Below are 22,574 nucleotides of genomic sequence, written 5' to 3'. Positions count from 1 at the left end.
CGAGACAGGGTTTCTCTGTGTAGCCCTGGCTGTCCTGGAACTCACTCTGTAGACCAGGCTGGCCTCGAACTCAGAAATCCACCTGCCTCTGCCTCCCAGGTGCTGGGATTAAATGCATACGCCACCATGCCCGGCTGTAATTTTTTTTTAAAGCTACCTCAGTACAACTTTGAAGGAAGCCCCATTCCAGAAAGTTCTGCAGCATCTGCACCTTCTCTGCAGACAGACATTCTTTTATTTCAACTTCTTGGTGATGTGTAGTTCAACACATGAGGACTCTGGCTTCCAGACTTTGAGTATCATCTCTACCAAGGTAGACCCTGACCCCCTGAAGGTGTGGTCTGTCTCTGTTACAGCACCCCGTATCGCCTGGCATGGTCTGAACTGTAGGACATCAGAATCTGCCTCAAACAGGCTCCAAGGATAAAGTCACTATTTTGTCACGTTTGCAGGTCTAGGGACAGAATAGGCCCCAGGCAAAGTGAGACACGGGTAGGCCTGCTCAGTGACTTCACCCAGGACCCAAATCCTCTCTCTGCTGTGGCTTCATCTGAAGGCACCCAGCTCTCCTCACACGCCTCAGAAACTCTCCTCGCATGCCTACCTGACAAGAACAGATGATAGATGGAGACATGAACATGTAACATGGCACTGATGCTCGGGGCCGCTCCAGAGAGACTGTAGCCAGTGTAATTCATGTGTGGAAAGGATGTGAACCCCAGCGTTCTGAAGGGAAGCAGAAGAGAATGGTTGCTGGCAGGCAGCCAAGAGAGTCCTCTGCAACAGAGCAGTGTGCATCCAGAGGGCCAACTCCTAGTACAGTGTGCATGTCACCCTTGTACAGTACACTGGGTTTAAAATAGGAAAAACATTCTTTCCTGTTCTGTATGATATATGATAATATAATACACTCTACTTTGTGTGTGTGTGTGTGTGTGTGTGTGTGTGCGTGTGTGTGCATGTGCGTGTGTGTGTGTGTGTGTGTGTGTGTGTGTGTGTGTGTGTGTGTGAATAAAGGCACAAATACTGTGCTGTGTTCTAATCAGAATAAATACAAACACGCACATTTTTTAAAACAGGACTTGTAAATTTATCCAGTTAGCAAGTATCTATAAACTGAAGACTCAGAGGTACAAGGCAGTGAGTGATGACATTTCTCATGTAGAAAAATCCAAAGACTATAAATCAGACACTTGCTTGCTTGTTTGCTTGTTTGCTTGTCTGTCTGTTTGTTTGTTTGCTTGTTTGTTTGTTTGCTTGTTTGTTTGCTTGCTTGCTTGCTTGTTTGTTTGTTTGCTTGCTTGCTTGTTTGTTGTTTGTTTGCTTGCTTGCTTGCTTGCTTGCTTGTTTGCTTGCTTGTTTGTTTGTTTGTTTGTTTGTTTGTGGTGGTGTTGTAGTTTGATACTGGTTTATTCTATGCAGCCTGGATTTTTTGTGGCTGTCCTAGAACCAGTTCTTTAGGCCAGACTGGCCTCAAACTCACAGAGATTCTCCTGCCTGCCCCCCTAAGTATGGGCCATCACTGCCTGGCTAACATTTTTCAAAGGAGTCACAGTGGTCCTGTAGTTCCAGTGCTTGGGAGACAGAGGCAAGAGAATTGTGAGCATGAGGCAAGAGAGTTTCGGGACAGCCTGGCTGGGTTACATAACAAGACCCTTGAATCAGAAAAAAGAGAGAGCGTGATGGTGGGGTAGGGAAGGGGGGGAGGAGGAGCTGAAGGAAGAAGAGAGGAGGGGGAAGGAAGAAGAGCAGAAGTGAGGGAGAGGCAGGAAAAAGTGCTCAGCAGTTAAGAGCACTTGTTACTCTTGCTGAGGGCCCAGGTTGGAGTCAGAACATTCACATGATGGCTCACAACTGTAACTGCTGTCCCTGGGGCATGCCATCCTGTGCCCTCTTCTAGCTTCCGTGGGCACCGCTTGTGCACGGTGCATGCAGGCAAAACAACCATACAGAGGAAACAAAGTTATAAACGTTTTTAAGAAGGGAAGAGGCATAGAAGGAGAAAGGAGGGGGAAAAGAAAGGGGAAGACGATGGGAGGGTCAGAAGGGTCACTGAGGCCTCCTACAGGGTGGTCGTGATGACATCATACCTTCAGATTAGTGAACAGAGTGAGGTGCTCAGAAACGGACCCCCCTTCTGATCCACTGCATCTAGGTAAAGGTTGCAGATCACCTGGATGGGGAGAGTAAACTCTTCCTGGCAACCATGCGTCATCATGTGTAACAATGAGAAACTGAATCAAAACAGGTCACAGAGATGAACAGACTAGCCAGAGGTGGGGACAGGGACACAGGTGAGGAAAGCCAGGGCCAGGAACCTTGCTCGTTTGTATTCAGAGAGGGTCCTGAGCTTTCAGAATATTCACTGTGAGTGGAGTGGCCAGGCCCCGGATCCAGATATATAAAAACAAACAACACCTGACCAAGAGGGAGGAGGCTCAGGACCCACAGCCAAATCACAGCAATCATTCTGAACTCTCCTCTTGCTTAGCCAGTGCTAAGAAGAGCCCCAGAATGGTACAGTGCACGAAGCCACGCAAAGAAGCCCCAGGGAAAGGGGAGCCAAGGAAGGAGAAGGGAAAACCAGTGTCCTCATTGCTTTACCCATTGCTGTGACAAAGTGCCTGAGAAAGGCCACCTGAGGATGAAAGGGTTTGCCTTGGCTCACGATTGGAGGGTGCAGTCTGTCATGCTGTGTGTGTGCAGTCGCAGGAATGTGTGGTCACATTGCACCTGCTGTCAAGTAGAGAGCAATGAGTACATGCTCAGCTCGCTCTCCTCTTTTGATTTGGCTTGGCATCTCCCTCCATGGAATAGTGCTTCCCACTTTGGGGTGGGTATCCCAATCTTACTTCATCCAGTCTAGAAACTTCTTCACAGACATGCCCTGAGGTTTGTCTGCTGGGTGATTCTAGGTTCTCGAGTTGACTGCCTGTACTATCATAAACGGAAGGGGAGGAAACAGGGCCAGTTCATCAAGAAGGCAACATCTTCAGTGACCTACAGTGGGCTAGCTCCACCCATGTCAATCATTTAGTCAAGAAAATGCCTTGTAGTCTATGGGCAATATGATGGAGGCATTTTCTCCACTGAGGGTTCTCTTCCCAGATAACTGTAGCTTGTATCAAACTTACCAAAACAAAAGCAAAAAACAAATAGTGGGTTTGGAACACCTACTGCTGGAAGATGCTAGAGTCCTGGTGATACTATGGTTAATAAGGAAAACAGCCTCCCCTCCCAGAATTCCCAGCACTGTGGGGAAAGCTCGAGTAATGACATACAACTGGATTGAAGCTACAGAGGAAGAAATTAAAGCTTCTAGAAGGCTTTACGTGAAAATAGATCTTCACAGCCTGAGAGGGAGAAGGAAAAGACACAGACGAACCATAGGAGGGTGTGTAGGCCCGGGAGAAACAGCTTAAAACAGGAACGGCTTAGTCTGACTGATAGTGTCTGGCTTCAGAGAACACAGTGAGCCAGGGAACATGGTGGGAGCCTATCATAGTGGGGCGGGAGATGGATGCCTGAGCTCACTGGCAGTTTTTCTTTGCTCATTTTATTCCATCTGGCCCTGCCTACAGTATGACACCACCACACTGAGGCCATTCCTGCCCCTTTAACTGGCTCTTACAGAGAGGTGTGGCATAGCCAAGGTACTTCACTAGCCTGGGTGCTTCTCAGCCCAGTTAGTTGACAATCAACACAGTCGTTCACTCAGATCTCATCCGAGTTGAAGATGGTTGCTCTCTGATGGTTAGGGACCTATGAGAAGGTAGCCTGCAGAATGGAGAAAGCATTCACCAGCCAGGTGTCTGACAGATGCCTATACCCTGAATGTAAGTTCATCTTTTGTTGTTGTTGAACACTGAGTAGCTCCATGCTGCTCAGGCTGGCCTCAAACTCCTGGGCTTGAGTTCTCTTTTCTCCATCACTCCAGAAGAAGAGACTGTAGTGAACACTGTGGTGCCCAGTTCTAAATGTATTCTTTGTTAACCTAGGGGTCTAAGGAGATGGCCTAGTTGGTAAAGTGGTGTTTGCTAGACATCGTGAGGACCTGAGTTCAATTCCCAGCATTCCCATAAAAAGGTGGTCATAGTGGTACATGCCTGTAATCCTCATGGTGAGGAAACAGGCAGGAGGGTCCCTGGAGCTTACAGACAGCTAGTCTGGGCCAAATTGAGCTCTGGGTTCAATGAAAGATCCTCTATCAAAAACTAAGGTAGAGCAGGGCAGTCGTGGCACACACCTTTAATCCCAGCACTTGGGAGGCAGAAGCAGGCAGATTTCTGAGTTCAAGGCCAGCTTGGTCTACAGAGTGAGTTCCAAGACAGTCAGAGCTTTACAGAGAAAACCTGCCTCAAAAAACAAAAAAACGAACAAACAAACAAACAAACAAAAACAAAAAAACCTAACGGGGAAAGCCCACACCTTTAATCTTAGCACTCGAGAGCAGAGACACGTAGATAGATCTCTTTGGGTTGGAGGCCAGCCTTGTCTACAGAGTGAGTTTAGGGTCAACCAGGGCCACACAGAAAAATCCTGTCTCAAAACAAACAAACCACACACACACACACACACACACACACACACTAAAGGGGAAAATTTTTAGGTTTTGTATATCTTGAATTTGAGAAACTATATGTAAGTACAATAATTTATATAAAATTTTCTCTCTCTCTCTCTCTCTCTCTCTCTCTCTCTCTCTCTCTCTGTGTGTGTGTGTGTGTGTGTGTGTGTGTGTGTGTATGTGTAGTCCTGGCTGTCTTCAAATTCACAGAGATTTGCCTGTCTCTATAGAACTGTTTTTTAACCTTATTTTTATTATTTTTCATTCTGTGTCTGTGTGTGGGTATTTTCATCTGAGTACTTGTGCTTGCAGATGCCAAAGGTGTCACATCCTCTGGAGCTGGGGTTACAGCTGCTGTGTGCCATCTGATGTGGGTGCTAAGAATCAAACTCAGCTCCTCCAGAACAGATTGGTGGTTTGAATAGGAATGGCCCCTATAGACTCATGTGTTTGAATACTGGCCCACAGGGAGTGGCACTGCTAGGAGGTGTGGCCTTGTCAGAGTGGGTGTGGCCTTGTTGGAGGAAATGTGTCGCTAAGCGGTGGGCTTTGAGGTTACAGAAACTCAAGCCAGTTTGGCTTCCTGCTGCCTGCAGATCTAGATGTAGAACTCTCAGCTCCTTCTCCAGCACCATGCCTGCATGCCACCATCCTTCCCACCGATGGACCAAACCTCTGAAACTGTAAGCCAGCCCCAATTAAATGGTTTTTCTTTATAAGAGTTGTCATAATCAGGTGTCTCTTCACAGCAATAGAACACTGACTAAGACAAGCAGTAAAGTGCTCTTAATGACAGAGCCATGTCCTCTTCATATAGCATTCTTAAATATTGCATTGCAAATGAGGGCATTCAATTATAGGTACATAAAGAAATGACCAAAAGGAAGCAAACACCCAGAAGAACTGTGAAGAAGAGAAATGTCTTAGTTACTTCTCTATGGTTATGAAAAGACACCACGACCTAGGTAACTCTTATGTAAGAATGCATTTAGTCAGGAGCTTCCTTGCAGTTTTAGAGGGTAGTCCATGAGCATCACAGTGGGAGGCAGACAGATACGGTGCTGAAGCAGCAGCTGAGGGCTTTATATCCCTATCTGTAGGAAGCAGCACTGGGCCTAAGCCCACCCCCAGTGACATATTTCCTCCAACAAAGTCATACCTGCTCCAACAGGCTACATTTCTTAATCCTTTTCAAACAGTTCCACTAACTGGAAACCAGCATCCAAACGTATGACCCTCTAGGGGCCATTCTCATTTAGATCACCACAGGAAGGTGGGAGAGAAGAAACAGAAGAGGCTTCCTGGTAAAGACAGGTCTAAAAGGAGCAGGCGGGGCTCGTCCCAGCAACAGGGACGAAGAGCAGATCATCGCTATCCTGCCTAAGCATTGGCCTACCCCAGGAACGAGCAGGAATGTCTGACCGACCTTGCCAATGAATCAGATGCTATCATCAACCAGCAACTGAGTTACAAAACAGCAGCAACAACAAAAGCCACACGTGGTGGCACAACTCCTTTAATTCCGGCACTCGGGAGGCAGAGGCAGGTAGGTCTTTGTGAGTTCGAGGTCTAAATGCCAAGTCCAGGCCAGCCAGGGCTACATATTGACCCCTCACTGACTATAAGAACAACACATCTCATACTGTTTGAAGTATTGGGCTTTTGTGTTGGGCAGCATTCCCAGCTTCAGGAACAGGTATAACCCAGGCTAGCTCCATGCTAGCACACTGTACACAGAAGTGTGAGGCAGCTGTTTAGGGAAGGCATGAGGGAGAGAGAAGCGAGTGTCATCTGGACCCCAGGGAGGATGCTCTGGCAGTCAGAGTCACTCAGAGATATGCGCAGTGACTTCGGTCCAGTGACTTAATTACTGAGCAACTCCTTTTCCTATATGACTATGCATCCGGGTGAAGCTTTTCCTTCCAAGTTATTCAGAATACTCTATTTCTCATTCCTCGGGCACAGTTACGTAACAGCTGTTAATAATTCAGCACTTTTCACCAGCCAGGATGCCACGTCTGTAGTGGCTGCATCTCTTGCAGGCATCCCTTCAGTAGAATCATTAGATTTTTGCAGAGCAAATTGTTCCTCTCACCACGCTAGAGCCCCGGAGCCTCAGACTGGCTGAAGAGGCAGAAGGCATACAGGTAGAAAGGTCTCCTGTGGTCACACGGAAGCAAGGCGGAACACCGTGCCTCTTTGTCACCAGAAGAACCATGCAGTTCCTCTGGGGGAATTGGCCTCAGATTGACTGTCAGGAAATTTTGGGGTGCATGGTTTGTCTGGTTTTTCTAATTCCAAACCCAGGTCCTGACCGACTGTGGTGGGTGAGCACACACCCCTCTTTCCGTGTCGGGGTGACAGTGAGCCCTTTCTTCCCCTCTTTCCTGCCCTGCTTTCTCTCCCTGCCCAGTGCAGCTAAAATTAAGTCTGGCAAAAAGTCTGCTGAGACTTTAAGAAAACATTGCCATAGAAGGGCAACTGAGGACCACCAAGTTTAAATTGTTTCTGCCCGTGGATTGGCCCTCTTTGGACCCTGTAGGTGTTCCTGCAGGTGTCTAAGAGCTTTGAAGGTCCTTGAAGAGGGCAGTGTGGTAGAGCCATATTGCATGTCTTTTCCTACTGCTCCATCACTGTCTTTCTGAGAAATGTGTTTTCTTGCCAAGTAAAAAAATCCATGACCATAAATTTGATTTCACCAGCTTATTACATAGAAATGCTTACATTTCAGGCCGTGCATCCAGTGTGGAGGGAGCAGTGGGCGCAGGAGCAGTGGACGCAGTTTCTGTTCTCTTATTGAGGATCATTTTGTAGGGAACACAGCCCCTGCCCATGTTTGTCTTTCCAGATCAGCTCATGCAAGATGACAGTGATGATCAGGAAGGACCCAGAAGGGGGGACTGGAGAGATGAGTCAGCAGATAAAGGGGCGCACTGTTCTTTCAGAGGGCCCTGGGTCAGTTCCCAACACACACATGGTTGCTGACAGCCTTCCTCAAATCCTCTTCCTGGAAATCCAGAGCCCTGTCTGGCACCTGCAGACACAGGTACCAGGCGCACTCATAGCGCACATACACATTTTAAGGCAAAACTCATAAAATAAAAAAAAGCTTTAAAAAAGAGTAAGAGATTTTTCAAAACATTACCAACACCACCACAAGAACAAGGCAGTAAAATCTGAACTGTGAGACTAGTCAGCACTTACCCATTTACCACCAACCTTGATCGTTTGCGCTAACGGAAGGTTTAGGTACACTTGCAAGATACACTGGAGTCATGTGTCTTTAATGGAAGCTGGATCCTCCTGTACTGCTAACCAGTGCCACAGCCATGGAGTAACCCAGTCCGCTGTTCCTCACATGTTAAACATGAAGTAGCCAATAGAATATGACACAGCAACTCTATTCCTGGGTACTTAACCTCCCAAAATGAAAATTCATGTCCACGCAGACATATGAACATGAATGTTTATAACAGCCAAAAGGTGGGAACCACCTAAACGAAATGTTCATCAGCTGAGGGATGATGGTCTAGGTGTGATATCTGCACAGTGGGAGACTATTCAACAATAACAAAGAAAGTTTCAGAAAACATCGACAAAAGACAACACTACAGATAGCCCCATGAGTCTGACATCTGGGTAGGAACCAATAGAGATAAAAGTGGACTAGCCCCTCCACGGTGGAAGTGAGCAGCCAGCAGGAAGTAAGGTAGCGGGTGTGTAGTTTCCCTTTGGGATGGTGAAAAGAGGTAACCTTCGGTGCCGGACTCTTAATACACAGAAAACCATTGCACTACAGGGTGAGCTGTTTTTTCCAATAAGTACATTTATTAATCCCAATTGTCATTTCTTCCACAAAATTGGCTTGACTTATCGGGGGAAGGTAGTATGCTATCTTAAGCAGGATGTGGATTCTGGCACAGGCAAGACTCAGAGCAAGTCCACCACCATCAATGTCCCTCAAGATGACCTTTCATAAAAGTCATGGTCACTTTTGTCCACTCCTGCCCTCTGACTCCTGGCATACACTAATTTGTCCCCGGTTTCTATAAGTGTCTCATCTCAGAAACATGGAATCAATGTATGACCCTTAGAAATGGCTTTAATTTCATTTAGTGCAATTCCTAGGAGACTTGTCCAAATTTTATTTAAGACAAGGTCTCACCATGTAACTCTGGCTGGCATGGACCTCATTATGTAGACCAGGCTGGTCTAGAACTCATAGAGATCCACCTACCTTTGCCTCCTTTTTTGAGATCAAAGATATGCACTACCGTTCTCGGTTTATCCAAGTTTTTAGTACAAATGATTGGTGGACCTTTAGAAGTTTTAGCATGATGTGCCATGCATAGATGGTTTGCTGTGGTTTAACCAGTCAGCCATTGAATGACATCTGTAATTCCCAGTTGAGGCTCTTAGAAAAGCAGCTGCTGTGAACATCATCCTTGTATAACTTTCGGTGTGTCCATTGTTGCCCTGGGATGAATACTCAGGAAAACAACTGATGTGTAACTGTGCAGCTTCAGAGGAAACCAGCAAGGTGGTTTTCTGAGCACTCTTTCATTCTGGATTTTTTTTCAAATTTATTTTTAATTAGGTGCATCTGTGTGCAGGTCTTTCCGTGATCTGTGCACATGCGTGCAGGTGCCCTCAGAGGCCAGAGGTGTCAGAGCCCTCGAGCCAGAATTACAGGCAACTGTGAGCTGCCTGACTTGAGAACTCGGGTCTTCTGTAGAAGAGCAACAAGCATTATCTTACATGCCAGGCTGGGTCTCCATCCCTCTCGGTTTTTATCCACCCCAGCAGTGCAGACGGGTTCTGTTCAGTTTCGTCCTCACCAGCACTGGACCCTGTTTCAGTGTTTACTTCATCCTAATGGGCGTGTTTTGATGGCAGGTGCAGTGGATTTGCATGCCGCTCTTCTGTGGACTTATAGCCAGCCCCGTCTCACCCACTCCTGGTGAATTGTCTCTCCATTCCTTCTGTCTGCGTCCCGACCATCTTTTCTGAGTTTTCAGCATCCTTTTATATTCAAGACACTGGTCATTTGTTGACTATGTGGTTTGCAAATATTTTCTCCCACTTTGTAGATTTAATTTATCAATTTTTCCCTTTTATGGAGAATGTTTTCATCTGAGCCTCTTTGCTTAATCCTAGGTCTCAGTTGTTTTCCTAACAGGTCCACATCTTAAGACCATGACCCAATTGGAGCTAATTTTTGAATAACATTGGGATAGTTTGAGTTGTCCTATTTTGTTTGCTCTGATGGTTGATAACCAGTGCCCACTGGTAGTTAGGAGTGCACCTTCGTGCGGTTATCAAAGCTTAGGTTAACGTATTTGTTTGGACGCATTCCTGGTGTGCTGTTGGCAATTATATCTGTTTCTCTGCTAATATCACATAGTCCTGATTACTGCAACTATGCTGTAAGCTTTAAAAAAAAAAAAAAAAAGATTTGCTTCGGTTGGTTGGGTTTTTAAGACAGGATCGTCTTGTCTTCTTTGGGGGGGGGGAGGCTATTGAAACAGGGTTTAATTGGGGTAACCCTGGCTGTCCTGGAACTAGCTCTGTAGACCAGACTGCCCTTGTACTCACAAAGGTATGCCAGCCCCTGCCTCCCCAGTGCTGGAATTAAAGGCGTGCACCACCACACCCAGCCTGCTTTTACTGTTTTGTAATTTGTGTGCATTATGTGCCTCTGGATTTGAGCACTTGGATGCAGTGCCCAGAAGGCCCTGAGCCTGGGGTTGTACGCCAGGAGAGTGCTGGGTCCTCAGTCACTGAGCCCTCTCTCCAGTCCTCACTGCAGGCTTTAATGGTATGAACCCCTCCCACTTCAGTCTACACATTCCAAAGCTTGTGCCTCCCTGTGTTCGTTTTAAAATCAGCTTATCTATGTGTCTACAAAACAGAATTCCTGGGATTTTGACAGGAATTGAAAGAAACCCAGCGATGACCTTGGTGGGTAACTGACGTTATGCTGGATCTTCCAACCCCTGAATGTGGGGCGCCCCTCCCCCTTGACTACCTCTGCATCCACCACATGCACTGTGCAGTTTTTAGATATGAACTCTTTATGTGGCTTCCTGTGTTCATTTTATACTGCCTTTCTTTGCCGAGATTGTAAACAGTATTTTGATACCAGCTTCTACACATTTGTTTTTATTATATCAGATGCAGTGTGTTGACCCTGTGATCTCGCGGATCTTCCTGACTGTAGGAGTTTTGTTTGTTTCCAGACTCTTTGGGATTTTATTCATGAATAGCCTACAATTCTTACGGTTTCATTTCTTTCTTCCCAAGTAATGTGCTTTAATATTTTCATTTATTCTTCTTTGAGAACTTCATACATGCATACAATATGTTTTTTAAAGAATTTTTTGTATTTTATGTGTTTGCCTGTATGTATATGTGTACACCATCTGCAGCAATGCCTCTGAAAGCCAGAGGGGGCACCAGATCCCTGGAACTGGAGTTCCAGACAGCTGTGTGCTGCCACGTGGGTGCAGCAAGCGCTCCTGACCACTGAACCACCTCTCCACCCCAACATACAATGTACTTTGATCATATTCCACCCTCCCCTCCTCCAACTCCTCCCTCATTCCCCCCAACCTCAGACCCTCTTTTCCAATCTGCCTTTTTTCCCTGGCTCTGAAACTGTGCTCCTAAACTTAGAAGTGTTCAGTTTTTTTTTCACTACAAAACATGACAAACTGCATTTTTTTTTTTTAAATCACAAAACATCTTAACAGAACTTTTCTTTTTTGAGAGGGGACACTTTAGATTTAGGAATTGACCCATCTAAGGCTACTAAAGAGGTCTCTACTACCTGCTTCTGGGCTTGTAAAATTGACAAGTTCCCTCCCAGGCCGGTGGCCCGGCAGGTGCTGGCTGTCGGCAGCCTCGGGCCCTTCCGGGCAGCAGACCGCTGCCAGCCTCGCTGCCTGCTTGCCAAGCGGAGTTGGTGATAGGGAGGTCTCGGATACCCAAGTCCAGGGTGACGGGCGTGCCCGGGGCCAGATTTAAATTGTGTGAACTTCTGGCAGCAAGCTGCGGCGGTAAGGAAAGAGCGAGCTGAGAACGGAGGAAGCCAGTTAAGAGATCCGCCGCGGGGTGGGGGTTGGGGGCGGGAGAGTGGCGAGCGCGCGAAGGCGCGGGCGAAGCGCGGCCCCGAAGGCGGCCTCTCCTTTTAAGGGAGCGGTACGCCGCCGGCGCGGGGCCCCGAGAGGGAGGCGCGCACCCGCCCAGGGTGCGGCGGGTGCCCATGGACCCACACCTGCCGGGGCCGCCGCTCCCCCTTCCCACGCTCGCTCGCGGGCCGTACCAAAGGCGCAGGGGGGAGCAGAGCGTGCCATCGCGGCCCACCTGCGGCTGCCCGGCCTGGGCGGGGACGCGCTCCACCCTGGCCTGCCGCGCGCTCCCGCCGCCGCCGCGCGCGCCCCCCGCCGCCGCAGGCCCCTCCTCCCGATGCGAGAAGCCGGAGCGCCGCGGCCCATGCTGATCGGTGTCCTCCTCCTCCTCCCCCTCAGGCGGCGCTGGCGGCGGCCCCGGGACCCGCGGAAGCCGGCATGCTGGAGAAGCTGGAGTTCCAGGAGGAAGGTGAGTGCGCGACCCGCGCCCTGCGCTGCCGGCGGCGGGCATCGGGACTGCAGCCCACTCCGGGGAAACACCGGGCTCCCGGGATGCAGCCCGGTTCCCGGGGACGCGGTCCCGCTCTGAGGAAAGCACCCGGCCTCGGGGAAGCAGCCGGGTTCCTGGGGATGCAGCCCTGTTCTGGGGTTGCAGCCTGGTTCTGGGGATGGAGCCCGGTTCCCGGGGACACAGCCTCGCTCCGGGGATGCAGTCCGGTTCTCAGGGAAGCGGTCTGGCTCCGGGGAATGCAGCTCTGTTCCGAAGGGACGCAGCCGGGTTCTGGGGGACGCAGTCCCGATCCCGGGAGCGGCCGCCCGCGCGCTCCAAGGGATGGCCCTTTTGTCCTCCGCACCCGAACTCGAGCGAGAGCCAGGTGTCATGCAGCCCTAATTGTGCATGTCACCGCGCGCCCCGAGGATACCCTGGAATCATATGGACAGCCCATGCCTTCAAATAACAAACCGGTTCCCTTATCTGTATTTGTGGAAATACCTCCAGTAGGGTGTGTCTCCCTTCCCTTCCTCCCCCTCTCTAAAGTTAAATCGGCAAACCCGAAGTGGCTCATTGAACTGGTTTGAGACCAAGCGATCCCCTCACACTTGACCATTCTGTCTCCTCTCCTGGTTATTCTTCTTCCTGCCTTATTTTTAAATAATATCTTCTTACAGGTAAATAGCCTGGATCTTATTTTGAGGCTGCTAACATTTAAACGGGGAAGTCGAAAACGAACTTTATATAAGATGCATGACCATTTGGAGACTATAAAAGGCCTTACTCAGTCTGGTGTACTTCCATGATTTATTTAGGAACTGCTCCTTTTTCCAAGAGTACTGACAAAATGAAGGGCCTGGAACAAAGAATGCGCTGTGTGGGTGCTGTCCCTTGTGCCAACTTTACTTTAATACCCCTGTTCATTGATGTTCAGGCAATTACTTAAGTAAGCACGCTCAGCCAGCTGGGGAGTGCTACCCTGATAGCATCAGGCCTGTTGTAGCTTCGCTGTAGCAGTTCAGATATGTTGGCCTAAAGGTAATGCGTCTATAGAAATGTTTTCATTATTAACAAATGGTGCATTTCAGAATTTTCCTGAGCTTTGTTTGTGGTTTGTCCTGTCAAAAGATAAGCCTGTGTCTTCGTTGGGATGCACCTCCTAATCCCTTGGTGTTCCTAAATTGCACAGCAGGTAGTGGCTTCTGGCTGCCTGGTTTGTGTTATGGGATGTCTAAACCTGTAGGGACTGAAGTGAGACCTCCCAGAGTGGAGTTTTGAGTGGGAGAGCCCAGACTCACATTCACATCCTGGCAGGCCCCCAGACAAGTGGTGTGAGTTCTCTGCGCCTCGGTTTCCTCTTGTCTATAGTAAAGCTAATTCCCTAGTGCTTTGAGGGTTCCGTGAGAGCACCTGCACTGTGGTGTTCAGTGAGAACCGTAGTCAGTGCTTTGTAAATATTACTTTCACTAAGTGCCATTGGCCAAAATCCACAGACTCTAAAAGGCTTTTATTTGTGAATCTTAACACAGGGATTCCGCCTAGTATAGATTTCGTGGCTTTTCTCTTTCCTTGAGATTCATATTATGTGCATTTCTCAAAGTTCGATGTGTGCCCACCCTTCACCTCTGGATAGCCTGTGAACGTGCAGTGTGAGAGCAAGAATGTTAAAAATAAAAAATGTTAAAAGGAGCGCCCCCTTTCACCCGACTATTTTTATCTGTATTACCTCACCAATAACCCTGTCAAACGTTTCTAGATTTCTAAGAAGGCAGAATATTAAACATTTACTGTGACGCTGAGCTGAAAGAGGGGGTGGTGCTGGTGGAATCGTCCAGAGTAGCACATTGTTCCCCCGGAACTTTAAATTGTTCATTCATCCAAAATTCAGAAAAGCTACTTGTTTGAAGGGGAGAAAGAAGTTGCAACAGTGAGATATCACACCTTTATGGATCCCGGGAGCTGGTGCTAGCCCTCCACAGAGTAGGTCCAACTGAGTATGCCTCGTTTTTACCTGGGTAACCTTCCTTTTTATACAGTTATTATCTTCAGTTACACATCAGGAGGCATGACCTAGATATGAATATTCGTTATTCAGGGATGTACATGATGACTGGTAGTGTTGTGCCAACGCTGTTTTTCTATTTTCTAACAAATTTCAACTCTGGTCCAGTCTTCAGAAGGTTCAAAGGTATTAGTAAAGCTGGTGGAAAGAAGAGGTGAGGGAGGGAGACTGGCATAGCAGGGTCGGGGCCAGTGTTAGCCTGAGCTATGAGAGGTGAGGGAGGGAGACTGGCATGGCAGGGTCAGGGCCAGTGTTAGCCTGAGCTATGAAAGGTGAGGGAGGGAGATGGGCACAGCAGGGTCGGGGCCAGTGTTAGCCTGAGCTATGAGAGGTGAGGGAGGGAGATGGGCACGGCAGGGTCGGGGCCAGTGTTAGCCTGAGCTATGAGAGGTGAGAGAGGGAGATGGGCACGGCAGGGTCGGGGCCAGTGTTAGCCTGAGCTATGATTCGGGAGCTGCCCCAGTCACTGCCGTCCTGGCTGCATCTGCTAGGCTTGGATCTTCTCAGTGTCTCTCTGAGCCCCCAGTGCTTCCTGCTGCCCAGCCCTGGTATACCTTCTCTCTGTTGTTTCACAGGCTTCCCTTTAAAGAGTGACGCTCCAGGTCATGGGTCTTCGGATGCAGCAAGGGGATGCATCGTCTCAGGCTTTGCATCAGCCACCCAGTTTGCCCCCCTTTGCAAGACAGCAGCCCAAGGCCAAACACAGTAGGGCTGAGATCCAAGAAAACGGATTTGTGAAATGGGCTGACTTTGGCTCCTAGACGTAGCACAGCAAGCCCTATGCTCAATCATCAATCACCCTTTCTGCCTCCCACCCATCTTACCATAGCTGCAAGTTGCACCCCGAATCTCATCTTCTCTCTGAAGCTGTCCGTCTGTGTGCCTTTCCCTTGTCCCCCTGTTCTGCTCTGCTGGTGTCTGCCTCTGATCCCAGCGGCCACCTTAAATGTCCATACTTGCTTTATATGCCGTGACAATTCAGTGGTCTAATGAGCGCAAAGCCGTGAGACCAGAACATCTCCAGAGTCATCGCTTTATGGTTTTAAACTCTGGGGCCTGTCACATCATTTTCTCGTTTGTGTTTATCTATCCTAATTGCCTTGAATTTATTTCTTGGCCAGGTGTGAACCTGGACATAACATCGACTGCAGTTACATGCCCCGAAGTTCAGCCTGCCAGAACCCCTCTATTCATCAGCTTGGACACTCTGGTAGGCTTGAGGGCCATTCCTGGCTTCCAGCCTGGTGTCCCCACAGTCTAGGGACTTGTAGAGAGGTTCAGGGTTAAGGTGACTGGCGGCAGAGTGTTCTCCATCTGCCCATGTGTTCTCCATCTGCCCGTGCTGATTGGTTTTCTCCTCACCTTCGTCATCTGTCCCAACACCAGCACCCTGGGTTCCCTCCCGCCCTCGGGGTTCTTCACAGATTCCAGACCTCACTCACAGTCTTGGTGAGAAGCCGGGCTAATTGAGTACAGGGTGATCAGAAATAAGGAAGGAGCTGGTACACGATAGCTCCGTCGGTCACGTATGCTGCTTCAGTGCGGTGTTGTCGTTTGCTTCCTGCTGCTGTAACAAACCCTGTGACCAAAAGCAGCTTAGGGGAGAAAGGATCTCTTAGCTCACAGCTTGTAGTTCATCGTGAAGGAAAGTCAGGGCAGGAGCCTGGAGGCAGGAGCCGAGGCAGAGGCCATGGACCGATGCCACTTACTGGCTTGCTCCCCATGACTTGCTCGCTCCGCCTGCTTTCTTGTATCATGGAGAGGCAAGGATACAGGTGCCCAGAAAAGGCTCCACCCACAGCAGGCTGGCCCTCCCACTTCTATCACTAACTGAGAAAATACCCCACAGACCTGCCTAAAGGCCACTATGATAGAGGTATTTTCTCAATTTAGGTTCTCTCTTCCAAGGTAACTCCAGCTGGTGTCAGGTAGACAAAAAGAACTAGACAGCAAAAAATGAGGGTCTAAACTCAATCCCCAGCACCCACATATAAAAAAAGCTGGGCATGGGGGCTGGTGAGATGGCTCAGTGGGTAAGAGCACCTGACTGCTCTTCCGAAGGTCCGGAGTTCAAATCCCAGCAACCACATGGTGGCTCACAACCATCCATAACAAGATCTGATGCCCTCTTCTGGAGTGTCTGAAGACAGCTACAGTGTACTTACATATAATAAATAAATACATCTTTTTAAAAAAAAAAAGCTGGGCATGGGGGCNCANNCCTTTAATCCCAGCACTCGGGAGGCAGAGGCAGGTGGATTTCTGAGTTCGAGGCCAGCCTGGTCTACAAAGTGAGTTCCAGGACAAAAAAACTAAGGTGGAGAGCAATGGAAAAAGACATCCAATAGCCACCTCTGGCCCTTACCCACACATGCACCAAACATTAAATACATGCATACTTACATGAATGCACACACACACACACACACACACAGAACAGGGACCACTCTGTGGGAAGGTAAAGCAAGAGTTCAGGCCCTGTCATGTGAAGGCTTGGCTGCCTTTCCTTGGGTAATGCACGGAGCCCTGAAGCTGTGTTTTAGTATTGTTATCATTATGGGTTGTGTCTGCCAACCATGGGCCTGGCATTTGGTAACCACTTGCTAGCTTTCCATTCCTGGAGAGAGAGAGAGAGAGAGAGAGAGAGAGAGAGAGAGAGAGAGAGAGAGAGAGAGGAAGGAGAGAGAGAGAGATCACCATACATGAACAGGTATTTCCATGTGGCATTAAATTTTCATGAGGATAGGAAATTCAGGGAGAATATAAATGGCTCCAGTTGCCTCTGCAGGGAGGCACTGAAAGGCTATGAAGCCTTTCCTCCTCCTCACTAGGCTTGCAGAGCTTTTAAAAGTGAGCCTCTGCAGAGTCAGCGTGCGGGTTTGTTGCCTGTGATGTGAGGGGTGCTGACCTCTGCTGGTAGACACGTCAAAGTGACAGGTTCAGAAGGTCTGTCTGCTGTCTGAACACTCACCTTCCCTGGCTGAGTTTATAGGCAAGGGATAGATTGATTCTTGACTGCAAGAATAGTTAAGATTGTATGAAATATCTGTAGTAGAAATTTTCCTGCCTAGCTCACCCTGTATTTAACATATTGCCACATGTTTTAGTATATCCAAAGTCAGGTTCAAACATAGCCCAGTGGTGTCCCAGGCTGCAGAAGGTACAGGGGGTTGTCCTATAGACTGTGCTTTGGAAGGGATCTGCCCCCCACAAGTTTCTGGGATGAAATTTTAGTCCCCGTGTACCGTGGGAAGGCGATGTGTCGTCTCCCAGGTATAGATTGGTTCTTCCTAGGCATCCTGGAAAGGAAAGCCGGCCTCCCCGTCCTCTGGCTTCCTCTCTCCATAGAGCCACACCCTCTCATACCAGCTGCTGTGTGATGCTTTCCCCCCCCCCCGTTATGACACAGCCAGTAGGACACTCAGCTCCTTAGGTCTTCCCGCTACCAAAATCATGAGCCAAACAAACAGGAAAGTGCATAGAGTGTTTGTATAGCAAAAGTGGGACTTATCACCAGCCTTTGCAAGTGCATGGAACCAACGAGAAAGTCATCAGGAACTGCGGGAGCACCTCCCATCACTCTGCTAGGGACTCGGCTTCCCTCCAGAAGACTGTCTTCCTGCTTTATAGGCCTGGTGGCCCAGGCCCCATCACTATCCAAATGGAAGTGCATCGCACTCATCAGAGTCCTGGGCCTGTCGCTGACCTTTGCTGCTTCCAGCTTCACCCGTCAGGTATAAACAGGATTGGGGTTGATTGTCCAGCAGCACTGGAAAATTGGAAGCATTTTTAATGTCTCTTCTAGATCTTTCGACGACTACCAACATATACTGTGGAACTATGCTGAGTCTCAGATAATCCTAAGGCACCAACCAAGCATTACCCCACACACACACCCTGTGTCTTAGAAGAGCAAAGTCAGAAGAGAAGGGGTGAGCCTGGCAGTGGTGCTCGCCTTTAGTCCCAGCACTTGGGAGGCAGAGGCAGGTGGATTTCNCCAGGGCTACACAGAGAAACCCTGTCTCAGGGGGTAGGGGTGGGGGGATGGTGTAACTCACAGCTCCATGCAGCCACCCTTCCTTCCTGAATGGAAGAAACCAAATGTACCTGTGGCTCCATCCGAGGCCTACTTACCTTCACACTGGTCCTCACCTAAGAGAGTGCCCACTCCTGGCTCTGACCCGACTTACTCATGCTGGCCAGCATTTGGTCTCCTTACCACGAAACTTTAGTGTCTAAGGATGTCCAGCACACGTCTCTGGCCAGGCCTCTGCCCTTCACAGGTCCCTAGCTATCAAGACCAGCCATGGTCCCTATGGTCTTCTTGCCTTCCTGATCTCTCCCCCCTCTCCCCCCCCCCCCACTTCTCTTTCTTTCTGTCCTAGAAGGAAGGGATGGAAAGAAGCAGGAGGGACCCCAAGAACAGGTGAGGTTGGTCATGGAACACTTAGGAAGGATTGAAGGAGACAGAGCAAGCTACAGAGATGCGATTGTCTGGGGACCAAAAGCAGCCTGTGAAGGAAAGGGAGTATTTTATCTTACAAATCCCAGGTGGCATGCCATCACTGAGTGAAGTCAGGGAAGGAACCTGGAGGCAGAGGCCATAGAGAAATGGCCTTGCTCCTCATGGCTTGCTCAGCCTCCATTTTTATACAACCCAGGATCACCTGCCCAAGACAGGCATCACCCATAGTACACCGGGTCCTCCCACATCAACCATTAATCAAAATGTTCCAGTCTTGCCTTTAAGCCGATCTGATGGAGGCATTTTCTCAGTTGCAGGTTCCCTCTTCCCATGTGAATCAACCTGTGTGGAATTGACAAACCCTAGCCCTAGCCAGCACATTCCCTCTCCCTTCCCCTCCTCTTCGTTCACTCTGTTCCCCTGGCTGCCTCACCCACCTCTCAGGATCGCTTTCTAAGCACTGCCTCTGTTCCTGCCAGCCCAGCCCTCTGCCTCCTCTCTCTGCAGCTTGCTAGAAGCTTTCCGTGAGCACACTCACCTGTCCTTGGGGTCCACTCCTGCCTCCCTCCCTCTGCTTCCCTCTTCCTCCTTGCAGCATCCCTCCAGCCCTCTTTAAAGTCCTTTGCCACCTGGAGCACACACCCGTGCGTGCACACACAAACACACACACACACACACACACACACGCACGCGCCAACTCCACCAAGACTCTATCTTCTTCTCAAAGGCTATTCATTCATATTCTCTCTCTCAGTGGTTCTCCTTCCCTCTTCTCTTGCTAAGCCCCGTACACTTAACCTAGTCTTTAAAATGACCATAACAGGCAGATCGCCTCATTTCCATTGCACAGAGGAAGAAAGTAAGAAGAGCAGGCTCGCACATCTGAGCCAGACAGGATTTCTCTGAATATCTTAGGGCCCTATGGGGTCACACGCATTTCTTTGTTATTAAAACTCAGGCTCCAAGAGACTTCATTTTCTATAAATATTTGTTACATGGATTTGGAGTTTTAGCCTTCACACTCACACATAACCTGGAGTACTTCAGCTGGTTGATTCTTATGAGGAAAAAAAAAAGAGCTATTTGTGTTGAAAGCGCTGTGCAGGTGAGGGAGAGCTGACTTTGGTAATGGTGAATGAAGTAGAGACGTGGAGGAGAATGGAAGGTACCAAGTCTGTGAGATGATGATGCATCTCCTTGCCTCTGTGCAGTCCAAGCATGCTATGTCCAGTGATGGGACAAGGCATAGGTAATCCCATAGGCAGGACATTCCCCTTACTTGCAGAGTCTGTGTGAAGGAGGGTCTTCCAGATCTTTTCTTTGTGGGAATGAGGTGTGTTCTGCTAAGGGAAGAGAGGAGGAGTCTGACCTGTCTGACATGTGACCTCAAGATGCACACACACACTCTCGGTGTGTCGGCTGTGTGGCCTTCGGTCTTATTGGCGACCCCTAGCTTTGAAGTTTGAACAGATGACCCACCGTTTCTTAAATGCTTCTGCAATTAGTGCCACAGTCACTAAGAGAATACATCAGACCCAGATTGGGGTCCTTTTCCTCTTGTTTAGTAGTTCTAGGACTTTAAACAAAGTACTTAAAGCGTTGTTCTTTTCACAGCAGCTTCTCCATAGCAGCACCTAGCCCCTGGGAGTATATGTACATTGAGTAACATGACCACAGATAGCGTTCAGTGAAGCGTGAGGGCGTGGTCGTTTCCGTAAACAGTAGCTACAATGACTGCCCTAAAACAGGCTTTAAAGCCTGTGCCCAGTGGATGCCTGTGGCTACTGCCCCGTTGCCAGCCATGGTAAGCACAATTGTGTTTCCCTTCTATACTCAGAATAACCTGCAGAAGGATGACGATATCATCCCCAAATAAAGAGCCAGATGTGGCAGCGTATGCCTGCAATCTCAGAACTCAATGATGAAGGCAGTAGGAGTCCCACGTGTTCAGATCCATTCTGAGCAGGATAGTAAGTTTCAGGCAACCTGGGTGAGAAGAGACTATCTCAAAGAAGCAAAAGCAAAGAAGAAGAAATAATGATAATAGTTCAGGCTTAAGCTCAGAGGATGTGGTCAGATACAGTAGCAATGTCACTGGTTTCCCAGCATACATAGCATCTAAAATCCTGTCTTCCAAGTCGGTTTTTGTATGCTAATAATGATCACTGTCCAGCTGTCTCTTGGTCATTCTAGGATGAGGCTAATGACTGGGAACAGTAGGGCAGAGTCAGAGGGTTGAGGCTCTGGGCTGGAAAAAGTACCCTAAGGTTGTTCAGCATTGACCTGTGTTTTAATTAGTCATGTATACTAAATAGACTTTCATTGAAACCATAAAAGACAGAGTCCAGAGAGTTTGTAGATAGCTGAATACATGGGGTCCATGAAAACTCAGTGCATCTGCCCACACCCTCCTTAGAACATCCCGTGTATGTCTCGATAAGCCTTTAACTGGTGCCTTCAGGAACATTGCTGGATCCCAAGGAGAGAGTCAATAGAAACCTTCATTTATAGCCAATCAATCAATTAGCCATGAGGTTCAGGGCGGATTTGCACCTGGGATGGCAAGGATGTGGGCAGACCTGAGGTCTGAGCCCTACACCTATGGATCCTGTGTCACCCCAGGTGGAGAGAGTCAGAACTGAACTGACTAGAGGGCCCAACAATGGGATCCTGTAGGCATCATGCTCAGTAGGCAAGGAAGTCCATACACTTAGTCTCAGAATTCTGTGTCAATTGTGGAGAGAAGAGAAGAGGAAAAGAACGAGGGGGAGGGAGGGTAGATGGTAGGAGGTTGGGAGGGAAGAAAAGAAAAGGAGAGGGAAAGAGAAAAGGTGCAATAAGAAAAGTGGCTTCTCCTCTTAAGAAGGTCACAGGGAAGGTAGCTGCAGTTCCCCAATAGGTTCAGTCCCCCTGGGCCTGCTCTCCCTTCTACTCTGTTTCCCACTCAGCTTGAGCCCCTCAAGTCCCTTGAGTCCCTTGCACACACTGGCAGATGTTGTCCCAGGCCTGTGAACTGATGAAGTGTCCATGGCTGGTGCTCTGCTGTGATGGTTCTGTGCGTGGCTTTTATACATTATGACTTGCAATAGCATCTCCCAACAGAAGCATCTCTGGCCATTAAGAAAGGTGGCATGCCTTGATAGAGTTAGCCCGTGGATCTGTAATGGGTGCTTCGTCTGCTAGCCCCTAACAGTGTACACAATTGTGGGCCTACACTGGAATTCTGGGAAGTGGTATTGCTCCCGGTGTGAGGTAGCCTTTCATCAGGGTCTAACTGCAGGATGCTCGTGGTGTTTTCTGATCATCTTGAGTTCACCTTCACTGATTGACAGAATTGATCTCTCACCCTCTGGTGGTTTGCTGAATTGATCCTTTCATCTTTCTTCCCACCTAAAATCTGCTGAAATGAGATATCATAGAAAAGTAGCCCTGATAGGTAAAGATGGAAGCATGTTCTAGGAGAAAGCAATAACATGGATAAATCTTTGTCAGATCTGATCAAGAAGAGAGTGAAACCACAAAGTATCAGAAATTAGAGAGCCTTCTGTCAGCAGATTTTCAAAAGGAATATACAGGAAAGAAAAGTCGGACAGGGCTGGAGTTAAGAGTGCTTGCGGTTTTTGCCGAGGACCAGAGTTAGGTTCTCAGAATCCACATGGTGGCTCACAACCGTCTGCAACTTCCCATCCAGGGGATCCAACACCCTCTTCTGGCATGGAGATGGACAAACATTTAGGCAAAACTCTTGTATTGTTTAATGAGAACAGCCCCCATAAGCTGATATTATATGTATATATATATCTCCGTATCCCCACATGGCAGACCTGTTTGGGAAGGATAGGAGGTGTGGCCTTGTT

General features: G+C 48.6%; 1 protein-coding gene across 6 annotated transcripts in view; it reads left to right on the top strand.

Annotated features, from left to right (window-relative positions):
- Positions 1-22,574, top strand: part of Prkag2 (protein kinase AMP-activated non-catalytic subunit gamma 2) — a 233,965-nt gene that overhangs the window by 178,677 nt on the left and 32,714 nt on the right. For all 6 annotated transcript variants that reach the window (XM_021189582.2, XM_021189566.1, XM_029535341.1 and 3 more), the window contains one exon: positions 12,097-12,166. In XM_021189582.2, coding sequence (XP_021045241.1) covers positions 12,097-12,166 — 70 coding nt within the window. The remainder of the gene's footprint in view (positions 1-12,096; positions 12,167-22,574) is intronic.

Source organism: Mus pahari, chromosome 2, assembly GCF_900095145.1.
Source record: "Mus pahari chromosome 2, PAHARI_EIJ_v1.1, whole genome shotgun sequence".
Lineage (NCBI taxonomy): Eukaryota > Metazoa > Chordata > Mammalia > Rodentia > Muridae > Mus > Mus pahari.
This window is presented reverse-complemented; position numbering and strand designations above follow the sequence as displayed.